At 41.9% G+C, this 16,549-nt stretch overlaps 1 protein-coding gene across 4 annotated transcripts in view; it reads left to right on the top strand.

Annotated features, from left to right (window-relative positions):
* LOC117054821 (DNA annealing helicase and endonuclease ZRANB3-like) overlaps window positions 1-16,549 on the top strand; it is a 32,378-nt gene that overhangs the window by 350 nt on the left and 15,479 nt on the right. Inside the window, exons 1-7 of one of the 4 annotated variants that reach the window (XM_033163995.1) lie at window positions 1,659-1,745; window positions 1,911-2,054; window positions 4,803-4,964; window positions 10,527-10,545; window positions 13,883-14,061; window positions 14,858-15,089; window positions 16,015-16,100. In XM_033163995.1, the coding sequence (XP_033019886.1) occupies window positions 4,810-4,964; window positions 10,527-10,545; window positions 13,883-14,061; window positions 14,858-15,089; window positions 16,015-16,100 (671 nt within the window). In that variant the 5' untranslated portion in view covers window positions 1,659-1,745; window positions 1,911-2,054; window positions 4,803-4,809. Of the gene's footprint in view, window positions 1-1,644; window positions 1,836-1,910; window positions 2,055-4,802; window positions 4,965-10,526; window positions 10,546-13,882; window positions 14,062-14,857; window positions 15,090-16,014; window positions 16,101-16,549 lie in introns of those variants that run through there. The other 3 variants (XM_033163987.1, XM_033163978.1, XM_033164004.1) reach the window with 3 other exon arrangements.

Genomic DNA, 16,549 nt, shown 5'->3' with positions numbered 1-16,549 from the left:
GGATGGACCACAAATCCCAAGAAACGCTTCCAAATCGCCTTAGCTTCAATGAACGGGTCATTAAGCGAGGCATTCTGGGACTTGTAGTACGTGTTGGTACAGAAGCTTTGCTTAGATGAGCTTTCTGTTCCGAAGGCGCCTCCTGACAGTCTGTTGCCTTAAAATCGAAAGGTCTCCTCCTTACAGCCCCATATTTGTGGCCTTTTATTTGTACCACTCACATCATTACGTCCTCCACCCTAAGTTCTTCTGTCGTCGCCGCGTTTAGCAGGCTCCGCCTCCAGTCACTGCATTGAGTCCTTAGGTAAAAGCAGCCTACGCATCTCCCCCCGCCTGCCTCCATGGCGCGCTTGTCTGCCTGCCAAAAATCTCAGCGGCACTTTGCAACCTGCTTGCATTATATATTTCATTACTGCGATCTTACTGAATTCAGTGGGTCTTCTTACTAAGTAGGCACAGGATCGCCCTGCCCGTCTTAGCAACCCGAAAAAGCTACACCGGTTCGCTCTCCTCACCCCACCCCACCCCCAAACAACCCTATCGCCTATCGCTGTTCTAGCTTCTTATCTTCCGATGCAAATGCATCGGGTTATTTTTCAACTGCTCTTTATTAAATCTTAAGAGGCACAGCTGTGTTGGCCGGTTACAGCAAAAAACTAAAAGGAATGCCCTGTACAAAACATACTTGCTATTTCTTATTATTAGCCCACGAAAGCTTATGCTTCAAATAGATCTGTTCTTCAAGGTGCCAAAAAAAGTTTGCTGGGTGTGTGCTTTTTTCCAAAATTATTTTTTCCCAAGAAAATTTGCTTTATCTAATTCATTCTGCTGAAATCAACCTGACGTTTTCACAGCGTTTCACATCATGCATGCATCCATCCATCATCAACCCAGTCATTCTTACTCCCAGCGGATCTCCTTCGTTAAAAACTCAAGACAGACGTCGAATCGCCCACAAATATCCATCGCTTTTTACAGGCCACCTGTTACGACCCGGAGGCTTTTATTATTACTCGCAAAACCGCTAACCGGGATTACAATCGCCCCTTGTAACCCCGAGTTTGTACTTGAAAGGGTTGCCAAACGTGCTTTACATCTTCGCCGTGACCTTTTAAAAGGCGTCGTTAGATTGCCATGCGGTTCTAACGCGCAGTTAATCCGAATAACTATTTTAAGGCGCGACTGCAAATCTTCTTCAACCTGCGTACGCAGAAGTACAAAACCGAGTTCAATGGGACTTCATCCCAGCCTAAAAGCTCCTCCCTTCATAACCCACCACCCTTCCCATCTATTCAGTCTCGTCTCTGCAGCTTCCTATACCCGCCGCCCTTGCACATGAATCAGCCGCCCAAATTGTTTGTGATCTTCCATCGCTTCTCCTTGTTCCATGTGGCTTACATTGAATAAAGATGCATTGATATTTGTGCTCATTGCTGGCTGTCCTGTTTCCTGGAAGAGGGGAAAGGGGGGCTTGTTTGTATTCTCCTCCTTTGGCCATAATGGGGCTAGGGTGTGCGAATGAACACAAATGCAGAGGAGGCCCGCCATTTTAATCTTTTTTTAAAAAGAAAAAAGAATCCATGCGGACAGGCACTTGCTAACGAAGTATCTCTGAGTCTACCGCGCTCTTGGTTTGAGGTCATTTCCGCTGCGTTTGAGCGCGAAAAAGTTGTTTGGCTGCTGCGGGAGGAGAAGGAGGAGCTGCTGCTGCTACGATTGCTGCACGGATGAAAGAGCGGGTCTCGGTGAGGAAGGCGCTTCGAGGTCTAGGAAGTGGAATAGTAATTTATAAGCAAGTTTCGTGTAGTTGGGGCAGTGCAATTTTCTTTAAACTGGTGAGAGCTATTGACTAGGGAGGCCGTCAAAAACGTGGGAGTAAAATATTGAATAGTTCTGCTTGCACCCGACAGTGATTACTTGATGCAACGTAAACGATCTTTAGACGCGTCTGAATGGCATTCCTGAACTCCTGGACTGAGTTGGTTTGAAGAGTGGCAGAAAGGCAGATATATCCACAGACACCCCTTCAATTCACTTTAGGACAGAGGTACTAGGTAAGGTGAAAAGTGGAGGGTATTCCTATGTACAGTATATCTGTTCAGAAGCAAACCCCATTTAGTTCTGTGGGATTTACCCCCAGGTAAGTGAACATTGGGTTATGTAGTCTCGATTAGTTTAGAGGCTATGCAAAAATGTCTTTGGTTGCCATAAAGGCCATAGGTATGAAGAAGCGCTACCTAAATTTGTTCTCTTGTGTCTTTTCCTTTTGCAAATCCAGTGCATGTTTTGATTAGAGATGGAGACACTACCAAATTACCCCTGGCTTCTTTATTTCCAGAGAGCAGTTCCACTTGAGATTTTTGCACCAAGCAGTAACCCAACCCCATTAAAACTTTTGCATACTTACCATAACAAAAGTGGAGCTTACTTTCAAGTAATCATACATATTTTTGTGCTGCCTATGTAATAGGGACACAGGTGGCGCTGTGGTCTAAACCACTGAGCCTAGGGCTTGCCGATCAGAAGGTTGGTGGTTTGAATCCCCACGACAGGGTGAGCTCCCGTTGTTTGGTCCCAGCTTCTGACCACCTAGCAGTTCAAAAGCACATCAAAGTGCAAGTAGATAAATAGGTACCGCTCTGGCAGGAAGGTAAACGGCATTTCCGTGTGCTGCTTTGGTTTGCCAGAAGCAGCTTAGTCATGCTGGCGCAGCTGGCCACATGACCTGGAAGCTGTTTGTGGACAAACGCCAGCTCCCTCAGCCTATAGAGTGAGGTGAGCGCCACAATCCCAGAGTCGTCCGCGACTGGACCTAACAGTCAGGGGTACCTTTACCTTTATCTATGTAATGCCTCATTCATTCCATTTTGAGGCTGCTATAAAATGCAGCTTTTTCATCTCGCTCAGCAACATCCTTTTATTCCAATCCTCTCCCCCCCCCCCCCCATTCCTGAGTTTGTTTTGCTTAACATTTAATCAGAAGAGGAGTTTTAGTGGGCTTGCTACATTGTATCCCAATAAAGGTGGTGTTACTTCTTGTATTTAAGTCCGGCCTTTCCTCAAATAAGCTCCAGGTGGTATATGCTTACCTGGCCTCTCTCTCCACATTTTATACTCAGAAAACTGAAGTAGATTAGACTGGTGGTCTCCAGCAAAGGTTAGTGCCCATGGTCACTATTGAAATTTGCCTAATATCTCAGCGACTAACTGGGCTTTCAAAGGTACGTTGCAAATACTTCTTGCACATCTACTACTCTTCCCAATGCTTCCTTTTAAGGATAGAAATGCCCATTTGACTGGAAAGACTCCAGTCTGGAACCCTGGGAAGTTGTTATTAGTCAGTGTTGACAGTACTGAGCTAGATGAATCGGTCATCTAATGTCATATAAGACAGCTTTTTCTGTTCCTAAGTTTTCTAGAGTCATGGGTATAGCCGGGGTGGTGGTGGGACAGATCTGCCCCCCTAAATCAAGCAAATCAATAAAAATACTTAACTGACCAATTGCATAACAAATAACTCAGTTCTGCCCCCCTAACATAAAACATGCCGCCGCCCCCCAAAATAAATCCTGGCTGTGCTCATGTCTAGAGCTGAATCTGTAAAATGAACTCAGCAAGAAATTCAGATCCTGTCACAGACCATCCATGCGATGTTACAAGCACGGGTGGCACTGTGGTCTAATTCACTGAACCTCTTGGGCTTGCTGATTGGAAGGTTGGTGGTTCAAACCCATGCGATGGGGTGAGCTCCGGTTGCTCTGTTCCAGCTTCTGCCAACCTAACAGTTCAAAAGAATAGCAGTGCAAGTAGATAAATAGGTACCGCTGAGGCAGGAAGGTAAACGGTGTTTCTGTGCGCTCTGGCTTTCATCCCGGTGTCCCGTTGCACCAGAAGCAGTTTAGTCATGCTGGCCACAGGACCTGGAAAGCTGTGGACAAACGCCGACTCCCTCGGCCTAAAAAGAGAGATGAGCACCGCATCCCATAGTTGCCTCTGACTGGGCTTAACCGTCAAGGGGTCCTTTACCCTACTTTTTCCTTTACCAGCCCAATATAGCATTTCTGTGCATCAGCTGTGCACAGTGAACATTCATTGTTATATTGGAAGTGAAGCAATATTGCTACCTGTCCTGAGGGGTTTTTCCCTAAAGATTCTAGTGCCTAGAGGGTGTCACTTCATCCCATAAATGCAGGTATTCATTAGGACGCAGCACAATTGCATGTAAGAAGATTAATTATTATAGGTGATAAAAGTCAGTGATCCAGGCTACTGGATCCAGCCTCCTTCCAGTCAGTGAGCAATACAGAAAGAGGGTAGAGGAGTAGTCTCTTTTGAGGATAAAAAACACTTTAGCCTAAGTTAAAATCACATAATCATTCCAGTGTCATTAAAAAATATATTATTGAGCTGTACTCGGTGAAGCACTTGTGCAGTGATGCCTCAAAAGGGGAATTTTGCCTACTGTGCTCTGAAGTTTCATTAACATTATTAAGTTTCACAGCACTTTGTGTGCCAACTATACACAAAGGGCATAGGACTCTCCTATCACCAGAATTGCACTTTTAAGTTGAATTCAAAGTGCTCCAGTGATCAATTTAACATGCTTATGTGTACAAATAAACCCAGGTACACATTTAACAATGTTTTATAAAACAGCTTATAAACCAGAGTCCTTGAACTGCAACTATATCCATTTTGATACTATTTATGAAGTCAACGTTGTATTCAAATATGACCTATTTTGATAAGTACTGGAGAATACTGAGTGTGGTGTTTTGAAATCGGATCTCATTTTTTGTCAGGCGGAACATGGCAACGGTCATCCAAGAGACTTGTACACGTCAAACTTCTGGTTCAACTTCCGATGTCAGTAAAAGACTGTCTTACCTACCTGAAAACTTAAAAGACAAACTGCTTTCATTTCAGAAGAAAGGAATTGTGTTTGCATTGGAAAGAGGTGGCAGGTAAAACTATCTTAAAACATAGAACTGTCAATCCCTTTTCGGAGTGGGGAAGCTAACCTAAGTAGTTACAGTGGCTCCAATATATTTTCTGAATGTTATACTGAATTTCTAGACCTGAATCATTAAGTAGTGGAAGCTGAATCCAAAAGCTTATGGTATTCTTCGGGTATTTAGTAATTACTTGTGTGTGTAGGGGAGGAAAAAGAAACAGGAGGTGCAGGGAATTAGGACAACACAAATCTTTATGACTGGGTGCCAATAGCATTTATAAGCAAATGTAAAATGAATTTTTTTATCCATAGGATGAAGAGTAGAAAAGGGTAACATAATGACTATTCAAGACAATCATCAACCTAGTTAAATTGCTTTGTACATGTTACAGACTACCCTTGAACATAGCCTCCTGGAATGTCAGAGAGAAGCTCCTCCTTGGCCTCTTCCCCAAATGCACTTGTCTTCTATTAAAGGGTTTTCCAGCATGCACCCACCCCCTACACCAGAGGTCGGCAACCTCCGGGCCGTGGGCCGTTTTACCGGCCCGCTCGGCAAGCCCCCCATGCGCTTCGCTAAACCGGCGCAGTGCGGGGACTTGCCAATTGGCGCCGGAAATTGCGCATGCGCAGATACTGGAAACCGCGTCTGCACATGTCTAGACGCCAGAAATTATGTCTGCGCATGTCCAGACGCTGGAAAATCTCTTCTGCACAGGCACAATTTTCAACGTCACAGACATGTGCAGACACGATTTCCGGCATTGTGCTGCGTATGTCCGGCCCACAAATGCTCTCTGTGGGCTTGATCCGGCCCATGGCCAGATAACCTTGCCGACGCCTGCCCTACACACATGCTTGCAGCTTGAAATGTGCTGTCTAGGAAATGTTTGGCTACTTGATTCTCACTTGGCTAGCATTCCCCTCCCCCCCCCAAGTTATAAGTTAATTCACTTTTCATTGGTTAACATGTAAGGGTTAGTGTTTTGTTTAGAATTGGCTTGAGCTGGACTGCAACTCCCATCATCCCTGACCACTGGTCCTCCTAGCTAGGGATGGTGGGAGTTGTAGTCCAACAACATCTGAGGACCCAAGGTTGAGAAAGGCTGCTCTAAAGCCTCAATAGTCTTTTTTACCATTCAACACTTTTGCCTCCTGATGGAAGTTTGACACAGCCTTTTTGTGAATGGAAAAGTACTTCACATAATTGTCAGCGTGATGCCACTCATTGGGACCATTTTAACTTAACATTCCATGCACAAGTCATCTGAAGCTCTATTTTTGGTGAAGTAGCCTAATTCTTGCAAGACAAGTCATCTTTGTTAAAGATACAGGACCGCACAGTTGGGTTTAATGATATACACATTTTTTTTTAAATACACCAGGCTCACATTCCTTAAATAACTCCATATGAGAGAGATGTTAATGCTAAAGTCTTGGCTTGTGAGTGGGATGCAAATTATATGCTAGAGTGTTATATAAAACTGATTCACATGAGTGGGTGAAAATCTGGAACTCTAAATTGAGGGGAAACAGCACTCTTCCTCAATACAGTCTGTTCTGTTAGGAAGTGTGAGTCCTGTTCGTAAAAGGAAGCAGGGGACTCTTTGGTACTAAAGCCAGTTTGCTTTTGTTATTTATCCTTTTGTTTTTCGAAAACATAAGAAGAGCCTGCCCGTGTAGTCTAGCATCCTGTTCTTACAGTTGCCAACCACATGCCTACGGGAAGCCCACGAGCAGAACCAGAATGCAGCAACAGTTTCTCCCCCTGTGGTTTCCAGCAACTGGTATTCAGAAGTATAGTGGAGCTAGAACATAGGCATTAAAGTTATTAGCTGCTGATACCTTTATCCTCCATGGATGTATCTAATCCTCTTTCAAAGCCATTCACTGTCTCTCGTGTGAGCAAATTCCATAGTTAAATTACGCACTGCATGAAAATTTACTTTCTTTCGCCTGTCCTGAATCTTCCAGCATTCAGCTACATTGGATGTCCTTGAGTTCTAGTGTTATAGAGAGGGAGAAAAACTATTCTCTGCCCTCTTTCTCCATACTGTGCATAATTTCATGTTGCCTCTTACATTTTCCCTAAACCAAAAAGCCCCAAATCTTGTAACCTTTCCTTCATAGGGCAGTTGCTTCATCCCCTTTATCATTTCCGTTGCCCTTTTTTTCTGAATCCTTTTCAACCCCACAATACCCTTTTTGAGATGAGGCAACCCAAACTGTTCACTGTCCCAACTGCAGCCACACTGTAGGTTTGTTACAATTGGGTTTATATCAGCAATTTTATTTTCACTTCTTTTCCTAATGATCCCTACCATGGGATTTGCATTTTTCACAGCTGCCAGCCACTGGGTTGACATAGTTGTCAAGCTGTCCACTTCAACCCCAAAGTCTCTTTCCTGGTCAGCCACCCTTGAGTGTATTTGGGAAATTAGGAGTTTTTGTCCAATGTGCATCAATTTACACTTGTTTATTTTGAATGGCACTTCCCATTTTACTGCCCATTCACTCAGGAGAGATCCTTCTGGAGCTCTTTGCAGTCATGTTTTGGTTTTAGCCACCCTGAACAATTGCATATCAGTTTGGATAGGCTGTGGGGGGGGGCTGCTGTGGGGAAATAAGATTCTGCCAACCCCATTATGCACACTTAACTCTAGAGTCTATCCAGTGCCTTGCCTGTGACTGCTCAGCTTTGTGGCCAAGTGGAGTCTTGAACCAGGGTTTCCCCTTGAAAGTCTCAACGCCCAAACTTTCTCACTATGTTTCCTGTGTTTCCTTTTACTCATTGCAATGCTGATAGTGTCGATGCCACAGATGAGTATTTCTTTCAATCTATTTCTGGACTATACTTTAAAGCAACTTTCGCCTTCTCCAAGATGTTTGTGTGCCCCTCTCTGCCTTTCGTCTTATTTTACAGCTGCGTATATTATTTGTTTCAAAGCGCCTAAATCGACTAGGCACTATATATAAAGCAAACTGAAATGCACTAGCCTGACTTTAGGCTTACATTTTAAGCAAGATGAGAGATGGAAGGAAAGTGGTGGCAAATAGTTTAAATGATATTGAATAAATATTAAAATTAAATGACTTTTTTAAAAAAAATCACAGCAATGCTAAGCAGCATAATTCCCTTTATTTTATTTTTCAAAGCGTAGTAGTAACATTCCTATCCTGCCCATTCACTATGAAACCCTGTGGGATGGGGAACCTGTGGCTCTCCAGATGTTTCTGGACTCAAATTCCCATTGGCCACAGCCAGCATGGCCAATGATCAGGGGGTATGGGAGTTGTAGTCCAATGACATATGGAGGGCCAAAGCTTCCTCATCATCGGGTTAGGTTGAGCTCAAATCATTTTGTGAGCTTCATGACTGAGTGGGGATTTATAACCTTTCTATTTTAGATAGCTTACTGTAAACTAAAATAACATATTATTTTACTGTGGGATGGGGAACAGTTGCTTTCCCTGGGCCTTTATCTTGGAGTTCAAAAAGGACAAGTGTCTAATTGAGTGCTGTTAGGTTACAAGAGGCATTTTGTATATTTTTACACTTATTGGTGGAATCAACTTGGGATATTGGTGGAATCAACTTGGGATAGGGTGTTTTATTTTTATTACTTAGTCTCCAGGTAAACTATTGGCCATGGTGTTCTCTTAGCAGTTGCATTCAAGAGGGGAAGAATCTAGGACACGGAGTATTATTCTTACTCTCTTTATGACATATTTTGCCTTTGTGAGCTGAGTTTAGAGCCTGAAATGAAATGGAATGCCTTGTCCCCCTCAAATTAGCGTTCTTGGATATAGCTGTCATATAGCTGTCGTGAGCAGATGGTATGTGAATGATCTAGTCTCAATTGGGTAACTACCAGTTAAAAGGAAATGACTAATTGAACTTCAAAGAACAAGTTGTCCTGCTCGCTGCAGTCAAAATATGTGACAGAAATCAGATTTCTGCCTCAAATTTTTTTATCTGAAGATTGCTTCAGAAGTACATAACCTTTCTGTTGGCGTAGGCAGCGTGCTCTAATTTCATTAACTCAGGAAGCAATGAGGGAAAGCATATAACTAACAGGGCTTGGGGTGCAGGACTCTGGGTTTTCTTATTAGGATAAAGGAATATGATTTTGAATTACTGTATCTTAACCATAAGGAGGTTTCTTTTTTTGTGGCCTACGTAATCGCTTCATTCTGCCCACAGTGGCAGATGGAATAGTTAAGTAGACATGATACTATCAAGTATGTGATAATTAGATGTTTCTCTATAAAGAATGTGGTAGTTTTCTTTTTAGATGTCACTATCATGGCATGAGGACACCAGCTTTTTAAAAGCAGTCTCTAATGGGCTAAAAATGTTATTGTACTGTAGTTATAAGCAGATCTACCTCCCTGCTGGTTTTCTGGAGCCTGACCAAAACCTCAGTGTTTAGGTTCTTTTTAGAAACCCCTAAAGAGGTGTGGGTGGGTGTTTGGAAGCTGTGATTATTTTTTGTTAAATTGCTGCTGGTTTTCCATGCTTTACGTTGTTGTAAGCCATGTTGACTATTTTTTTACAAAAAGATGGGATGTAAATGTTTCAATTTATTACTTTCTTAACAACATTTATTAACAATAGCAATACTCTCTGGGCACCTTAAAGTACCGGGGGGGATTAAAATATCTCAACCAGCAGCAAATAAATAAAATTACAGATTTAAACAGAATGTACTAGATTTTTTTTAAAAAATAAAGAGATTTTGAAAGGTCACAGACACCACAAACGAGCAGCTGGGCAAGCTTCTCTGGAGGGAGAATTCCACAACCAGGGTGCTACCACCTCTCCCTAGAAGCTACCTGATATGCCTCAAATGGCAGCGGCACTCAGAAAAGGGCATTTGAAGATGTTTTCAGGCTCCAGGTGGTTAGATATCAGAGGAAGGGGACTTTGAGGTAAGCTAGTACAAGGCTTTAAATGTCAAAACCAGCATTTTGGTTGGGCCTGGAAACAAGCAAGCAGCCAGCAAAGATCATGAAGCAGTGGCATACTAGACTCGTAATCTGGTGAACCGGGTTCGCGTCTCCACTCCTCCACATGCAGCTGCTGGGTGACCTTGGGCTAGTCACACTTCTTTGAGGTCTCTCAGCCCCACTCACCTTACAGAGTGTTTGTGTGGGGGAGGAAGGGAAAGCAGATTGTTAGCCACTTTGAGACTCCTTCGGGTAGTGATAAAGCGGGATATCAAATCCAATTTCTTCTTCTTCTTCTTCTTCTTCTTCTTCTTCTTCTTCTTCTTCTTCTTCCCCCTTCTTTTCTCCCAACAGGCCCCCTTGCCATATCGGAAAACACCAGGTGGTTTTCCCTGCAGCATACTTATGGCTGGGACCTATTTTCTGTTCAAAAGTTTAAAGCCCATGGAATTACTTGCATTACTGGTCAATATTAGCATTAAACGGTATTGAAGAGAAATTGTTGGAGTTTTATATCTTGAAAAACAAACATGTGTTAGCAAACTGTATAGAATGCATGCTTTATTCAGTTAAAGTTCTGGGTTACCTTCTAATTTTTATTTTTATTTTTATTTTCATCTAGGTGTATGATTGCAGATGAGGTAAGTGGCTCTTTAGCCATTTAATCTATTCTGTAACTGTTTACTTTGCATTAAACTAGTGCACAACTGTGCATATCTTTTATCTATAACCTATTTAGATATTTTTGAATCTCTTTGAAATGATTCATGGGAAGCAATTCGTAAATAATAAAATGATGTGTACGTAAAAGATTAATTAAAAGGATAATTTCCCCACACAAATACTTGGTGCAAATGTAAACTTGAAAGTAGTGACAATCAAAATGAGACTTACTAATCAACTTATTAGGGACGTGAGTGGCGCTGTGGTCAAACCGCAGAGCCTAGGGCTTGCTGATCAGAAAGAAGGTCGACATTTTGAATCCCCGCCACGGGGTGAGCTCCCATTGCTCGGTCCCTGCTCCTGCCCACCTAGCAGTTCGAAAGCACACCATAAAGTGTAAGTAGATAAATAGATACCACTCCGGCGGGAAGGTAAACGGCGTTTCCATGCGCTGCTCTGGTTCGGCAGAAGTGGCTTAGTCATGCTGGCCACATGACTTGGAAGCTGTACGCCGACTCCCTCGGCCAGTAAAGTGAGATGAGCGCTGCAACCCCAGAGTCGTCCGCAACTGGATCTAACGGTCTTTTACCTTTTTAATCAACTTATTGAAAATGTGGAACAACAAAGTCAACCTCAAGTAATATGTTTTCATAGACTGAAGTGCCTCTCAGTTTTTCTGAGAGGTGAATTTGATATTCAGCAAATATTTTTCAGCAAGTTAGATATAGAAAAGTGTAGCTAAACACTGCCTACACAATGTGACCTGTTCACCACTCTCTCCAGCCTCTTGCCCCCACCCCCAGTCCTTGGGAAACTGCCTGGAACAGCATGGAATGGGGTGTGAGGGCATCAGCTATAATGGGAGAGGAGAACTTTGCAGCCTTGCACAAACCTATGTGCCTTCCCCTTACGAAAGGGAACTCTGAATCTTAGCCTATGCCATGCTATCTAAATAGACATAATGCCAGCGTTACTGTTCTTCAAACTGTGTGTATGTGTGAAAGAAAGATTTCTTAGTAAGTAACTTTAGAACTGAGTTGGGACAAACAATAACCTTACCTCCTGATTTTAATTACCGATGTTCGTTGTTACTTCAAGGTAACTGCCCCTTTAATTGAAAACTCCAACTGAATGGCAAAATGCTCATGAATTTATTCATTTTCAGTCAATTACCACCTTCACGATTACGTTACCTTTTAATTTGAGAGAAGCAAGTGTCTCAGTGTGAAGAAGCAACATAACAAAGGGTAGCTATTTAAGAATACAGTCATAAGCACATTTCAGGAAAGTAAGTTTCCTTAAAGTCAGTGGGTTATATTTGTAAGGCAGGCTGCAATCTTCTGCATACTTACCTGGACACAATAGAAACAGACATAGAATTGGGCTATCTTCAGTATATTAATACTCAAAACATACAAGTTTATTCTTGTATGAGTTATGAAGAGACAATGATAAATTCACGTAAACAAGTGTTGAGTGGAACCCGAAGATAATGTGCTGGTTGCTGCTGAAACACTATCTGTATACGAATATAATGCAATTTACTATCGGGTAGAACGAATTCCAAAACTGCAACTCTGTACTCAAATTGTCCTTTGGATTTCAAAGACAGAATTTTTAATGATGAAATTTATAAAATGAAGATGAAGTCAGATTAACTTTAAGCTAGCTTGTACACTTAAGATTTCCCTAGATGGTGAAGGTAGGTTCTACCTCCTGAGTAAGAATTACTGTGTTAGAGGAAGGCAATAGAACTCTTTTTGACCTTTCTCATAGCCCATAAAGATGCCTTGGATGGTTGTACCTTCAAGTGATTCCACTCAAATCTGAGAACCAAAAACCTTAAGATGCTTAACATAAGGCTTTCTCTGAATGGATTTATCCCACAGAATCAGGATGATTTCAGAGAAAAAACTACCTTTGCATAATTATTCTGGGATCTTCTACACACTTCTTAATTTCTGTCATTTCAATGTGTTATAGGGAGATTTATTTATTTAAAGTACTTCTTAACTGCCCTTCATCGTACAAATGCGAATAAAAACTAGTTCATATGCAACAAATATAGATACAGTTGTACCTTGGCTCCCAAATGCCTTGGGAGTCTCATGTTTTGGCTCCCAAACAATCGAAAACCGGAAGTGAGTGTTCCGGTTTTCGAACGTTCTTTTGGAAGCCGAATGTCCGATGGGGCTTTCGTGGCTTCCAATTGGCAGCAGGAGCTTCCTGCAACCAATCAGAAGCCGCGCTTTGGAAGTCGAACAGACTCCCAGAATGGATTTTGTTTGACTTCTGAGGTACGACTGTATAGTTTTAAAACAACAACAACAACAATTTAAAGGCAAGAGCTAATGGTGCAAAATCTAAAAAGCAGAGTAGGGCAAACAAAATCATCTGTGATCTAAAACACCTGGGCAATCTGGAAAGTCGCAACATGACTGGAAAGCTTGTGTTGGCCTTACCTGGTGTGTTTCCTTGGGAAAGTAGCATGAGAAACTGCCTTATACCAAGTCAGACCATTGGTCCATTTAGTTCAGTATTGTCTATATATTGACTGATAGCTGCTGTCCAGGGTTTCTGGCATGGGACACCTCAGTCCTAACTGAAGATGCCAGGGATTGAAACTGCAACCTTCTGAATGCAAAGCAGATGCTCTACCGCTGTGCCATGGCCCTTTCTCTTGGCATGCTAAAGGCAGGGTGCCACCACAGGGAAAGGCCCTCTCCTTTACAAAAGAGTGTGTCTGAAGATCTTAGGGCAGAAGATCTTAAGACGTAGGCAAGCTGGTATGGGAAGAAGAATTTTATTTCTGCATCCAAGGGACCATGGTTATTCTGTGGGATCAATGTAAGCTTTAATTTAATGGTGGCTTGAGGAGGAACCTATGTAAAAAATCATGTGAATGCAAAATGGTGTGTTTTAGTTCTTCCTGATCTAGCATCCTGATCTATGGAAAAATAAGGAGTATATGAGTATGGGGTGTGTGTTTTATGTGTGTTGTGAGGAGAATTAAGTATATTTTGTAGGTTTATATATCTGGAGGTAGTTTCTGTGGATATGTGAGTATGGGGGCTTTATGTCTACCCTTTTCCCACTAATGTCCTTAACTGAGCAGGTGTTGGAAGTGATTATCTTAGTCTCCTCAAAATGCACTTAAGCTGAGTAATGCGTTTTGGAGGTCCTAAGGTGGCTTCCATCTGCAAATGAAAAGTGTAAACAGCTGATCGGACTTTTTCTAGGTAAACCACTGATAAGGATGTTTTCTGCTTTCATACAATTAAGCTTTTCTTTTTATTTCAATTTGTTGTGACTTAGATGGGCTTGGGGAAGACGATTCAAGCAATAGCTATAACTTACTACTACAAAAATGAATGGCCTCTGTTAATAGTGGTACCCTCCTCTTTGAGGTACTCGTGGGTTGATGAAATGGAGAAATGGATCCCAGAACTTTCTCCAGAGGATATCATCATTATTCAGAATAAAACTGACACCTGGTAAGTGGCATGGTAGCAGTCGCATTGCTTTGCCATCCAAACAGTAGCTCTGAAGCACTTAAGATGGGGTTTTTTGCTGTACCTCCAAATCTACTTCCATTGTTAAGAGCATGCTGGTTTGGTTTGGACATCTCACTAAGCCATGACTTAGTGCAACATGCAGAAGCTGTAATGAATCTGAGCAAGCCCTCCTGCTCACTTCTGCCATGGTTGGAACAAGGACTTTGAGTAGTCTTTTGTTTTGCTTCCACTGAATCTTGGCTTCTTGTTGCTCACACACCAGGCATTGTGGTTTAGTTTCAAAGCAAATCAACTTCAAACCATGCATTCTGAAACTGCCTTGTTAAACTAGTCATTGTGTGATATGTGAACACAACTTCTGTGTGTTTGAATAACCATAAGCACTGCTTTACTTCCTTTAGAGCTGTCACTTGTGAAAGCTTTTGGTTCAATATCTACTGTTATCCTCTATACGATGAGTGAAGTATCTCAGCATTCTCTGATGTTTCTTTTTCTGAATTAATTAATATAAATAAAATACCTTCAAATGCTCAAACACTTTTGAAAGCAAAACATGTCGGGGTTAATCGAAGTACAAAACAAGAGCTGTATTAAATTCTATTGCATATTTTGCCAGTCTTCTTTTGGTAACCTAAAACTTCTGTGCTGTATCCAGTAGAGTAAACATAAGCTAGATAAATACAAATTAACAGAATTTAGCTAGTTTGCCATTTACCTTTACAGCAATCGATTTATAACTTGATGAGTGTATGTTTTGCTCTCTCCTTTTTCCTAGGAGAATACCTACAAGCAAAGTCACTGTGCTGGGTTATGGCTTGCTAACTTCAGATGCAAAGACTTTAACAGAAGCCCTGTACAAACAGAATTTCAAAGTGGTGGTAGTTGATGAATCACACTACATGAAATCCAGAAATGCATCTCGTAGCAACATATTGTTACCTATTGTACAGAATGCCACTCGAGCCATTCTCCTCACTGGAACTCCTGCATTGGGAAGACCTGAAGAGGTTCTGAATATCACCTTGTGATGCCTGGGTCACATATCACAGCCAAGCCATGCTGGGCCACTGGGAATATACTTTGAGCATGTGTCTTTTCTATTCCCCTCACATTGGCTTCCTTATCTCACTTTATGGTAACCCTAAGTTGCCATGGTGTCTGCTTTCCAGTTATATGGTTTGCAGCATCCATAGTTAGTCTGATTAGGATGACTCAGCAAACTGTAGGTGCCACAAACCAAACCAGGATGATGGGACAAGAAATTGGAAAAAAGGAAGGGGAAGTAACACAGGCACCCAAAGCACATTCCTGACTTGCTATGACATCTGAACTGGGCATAAAAGTGAAATAATTTTATTTATTTTATTTAACATGATATACTGGTATATATATACCACTTAATCATCAAAACCTCTAAGCAGTTTACAAAATAGTATAAAATATGCATTATAAATACAAATAAAATATACATAGTTTCTTCCTTTATATTGTACAGTGTAATTCAGATTATCCTATAGTTCAATACATTTTTTTGTATTGCTTACCATAAGGATTTGTGCAGAGCACATTTTTGGAACTATGAGCATGACACAGTTGTGCTGGAGTAGATGAGCATAATTCCCCCTCAGTAGAGAAATGGTGGAATATTGCTGTGGTAGAAAGCGTTTAAGACTACATAAGCAGTAAGATGATTTAACAAAATGCCATTTTATTGAAGTTCGAAAAAACAACCATTTGGTACAAGCTGTTAGACAATTCCTAGACTACACAGCTGTAGCCAGGGCAAGGCATCTAATTTTGTGCTGGTCAGAGGAGCTACTGGGAAGTTGCCCTTTACTGTGATGCAATTTTTGGGATGCTGCTGGTTATGCTCATAGGAGATTTTGAGAAAATGGTCATCTTAATAAAGCCCGCTTGCGATGGTTTTTACAGCTTTTCATGCAACTTGAAGCAATTTGCCCACGAAAATTTGGCACATGGGCTGAATATGCAAAGAAGTATTGCGACGCGCATGTCAGGTACAAGTATTTCAGCACCTTTTACTTCCCTATTGATGTTTCTTCCCCCCCCCCCTTGATGATTTTACTAATTTAATTGCTTAGGATTGTGATGGGCAACCTTTTTCTGTTGAGGCTCTAAATCTTTAAGAAGTAAACTTTCAGGGACTACGTAACTGTGGTTGGTTGGGCAACCCCTTTTCTCTCCTTCTGCCTCTCCCCCTTTCCTCGTTTTCTCCCCTTTCTAACTGCAAGAAATTAGGCTGAGCTGTGGTTTAAGATTTCATGTCTGTGTTCTATATTCTTCGTGGGCTGGATTCAACTAACCCATTGTGTGAGCAGAAGCCAGCAAAAGGACTCTCACTAGTGCATCAATGTCCCCCCCCCACCACCACCACATGGCCCCTGAACTTCCCCCAAATCCATTCTGGAAGGTTGGGGAAACCAGCAGAACAGTACATGGAGGGGAG

This window comes from Lacerta agilis, chromosome 1 (assembly GCF_009819535.1).
Source record: "Lacerta agilis isolate rLacAgi1 chromosome 1, rLacAgi1.pri, whole genome shotgun sequence".
In the NCBI taxonomy this organism is placed as follows: domain Eukaryota; kingdom Metazoa; phylum Chordata; class Lepidosauria; order Squamata; family Lacertidae; genus Lacerta; species Lacerta agilis.
The sequence above is the reverse complement of the archived record's forward strand: the minus strand, read 5'-3'. Positions and strand labels throughout refer to the sequence as shown.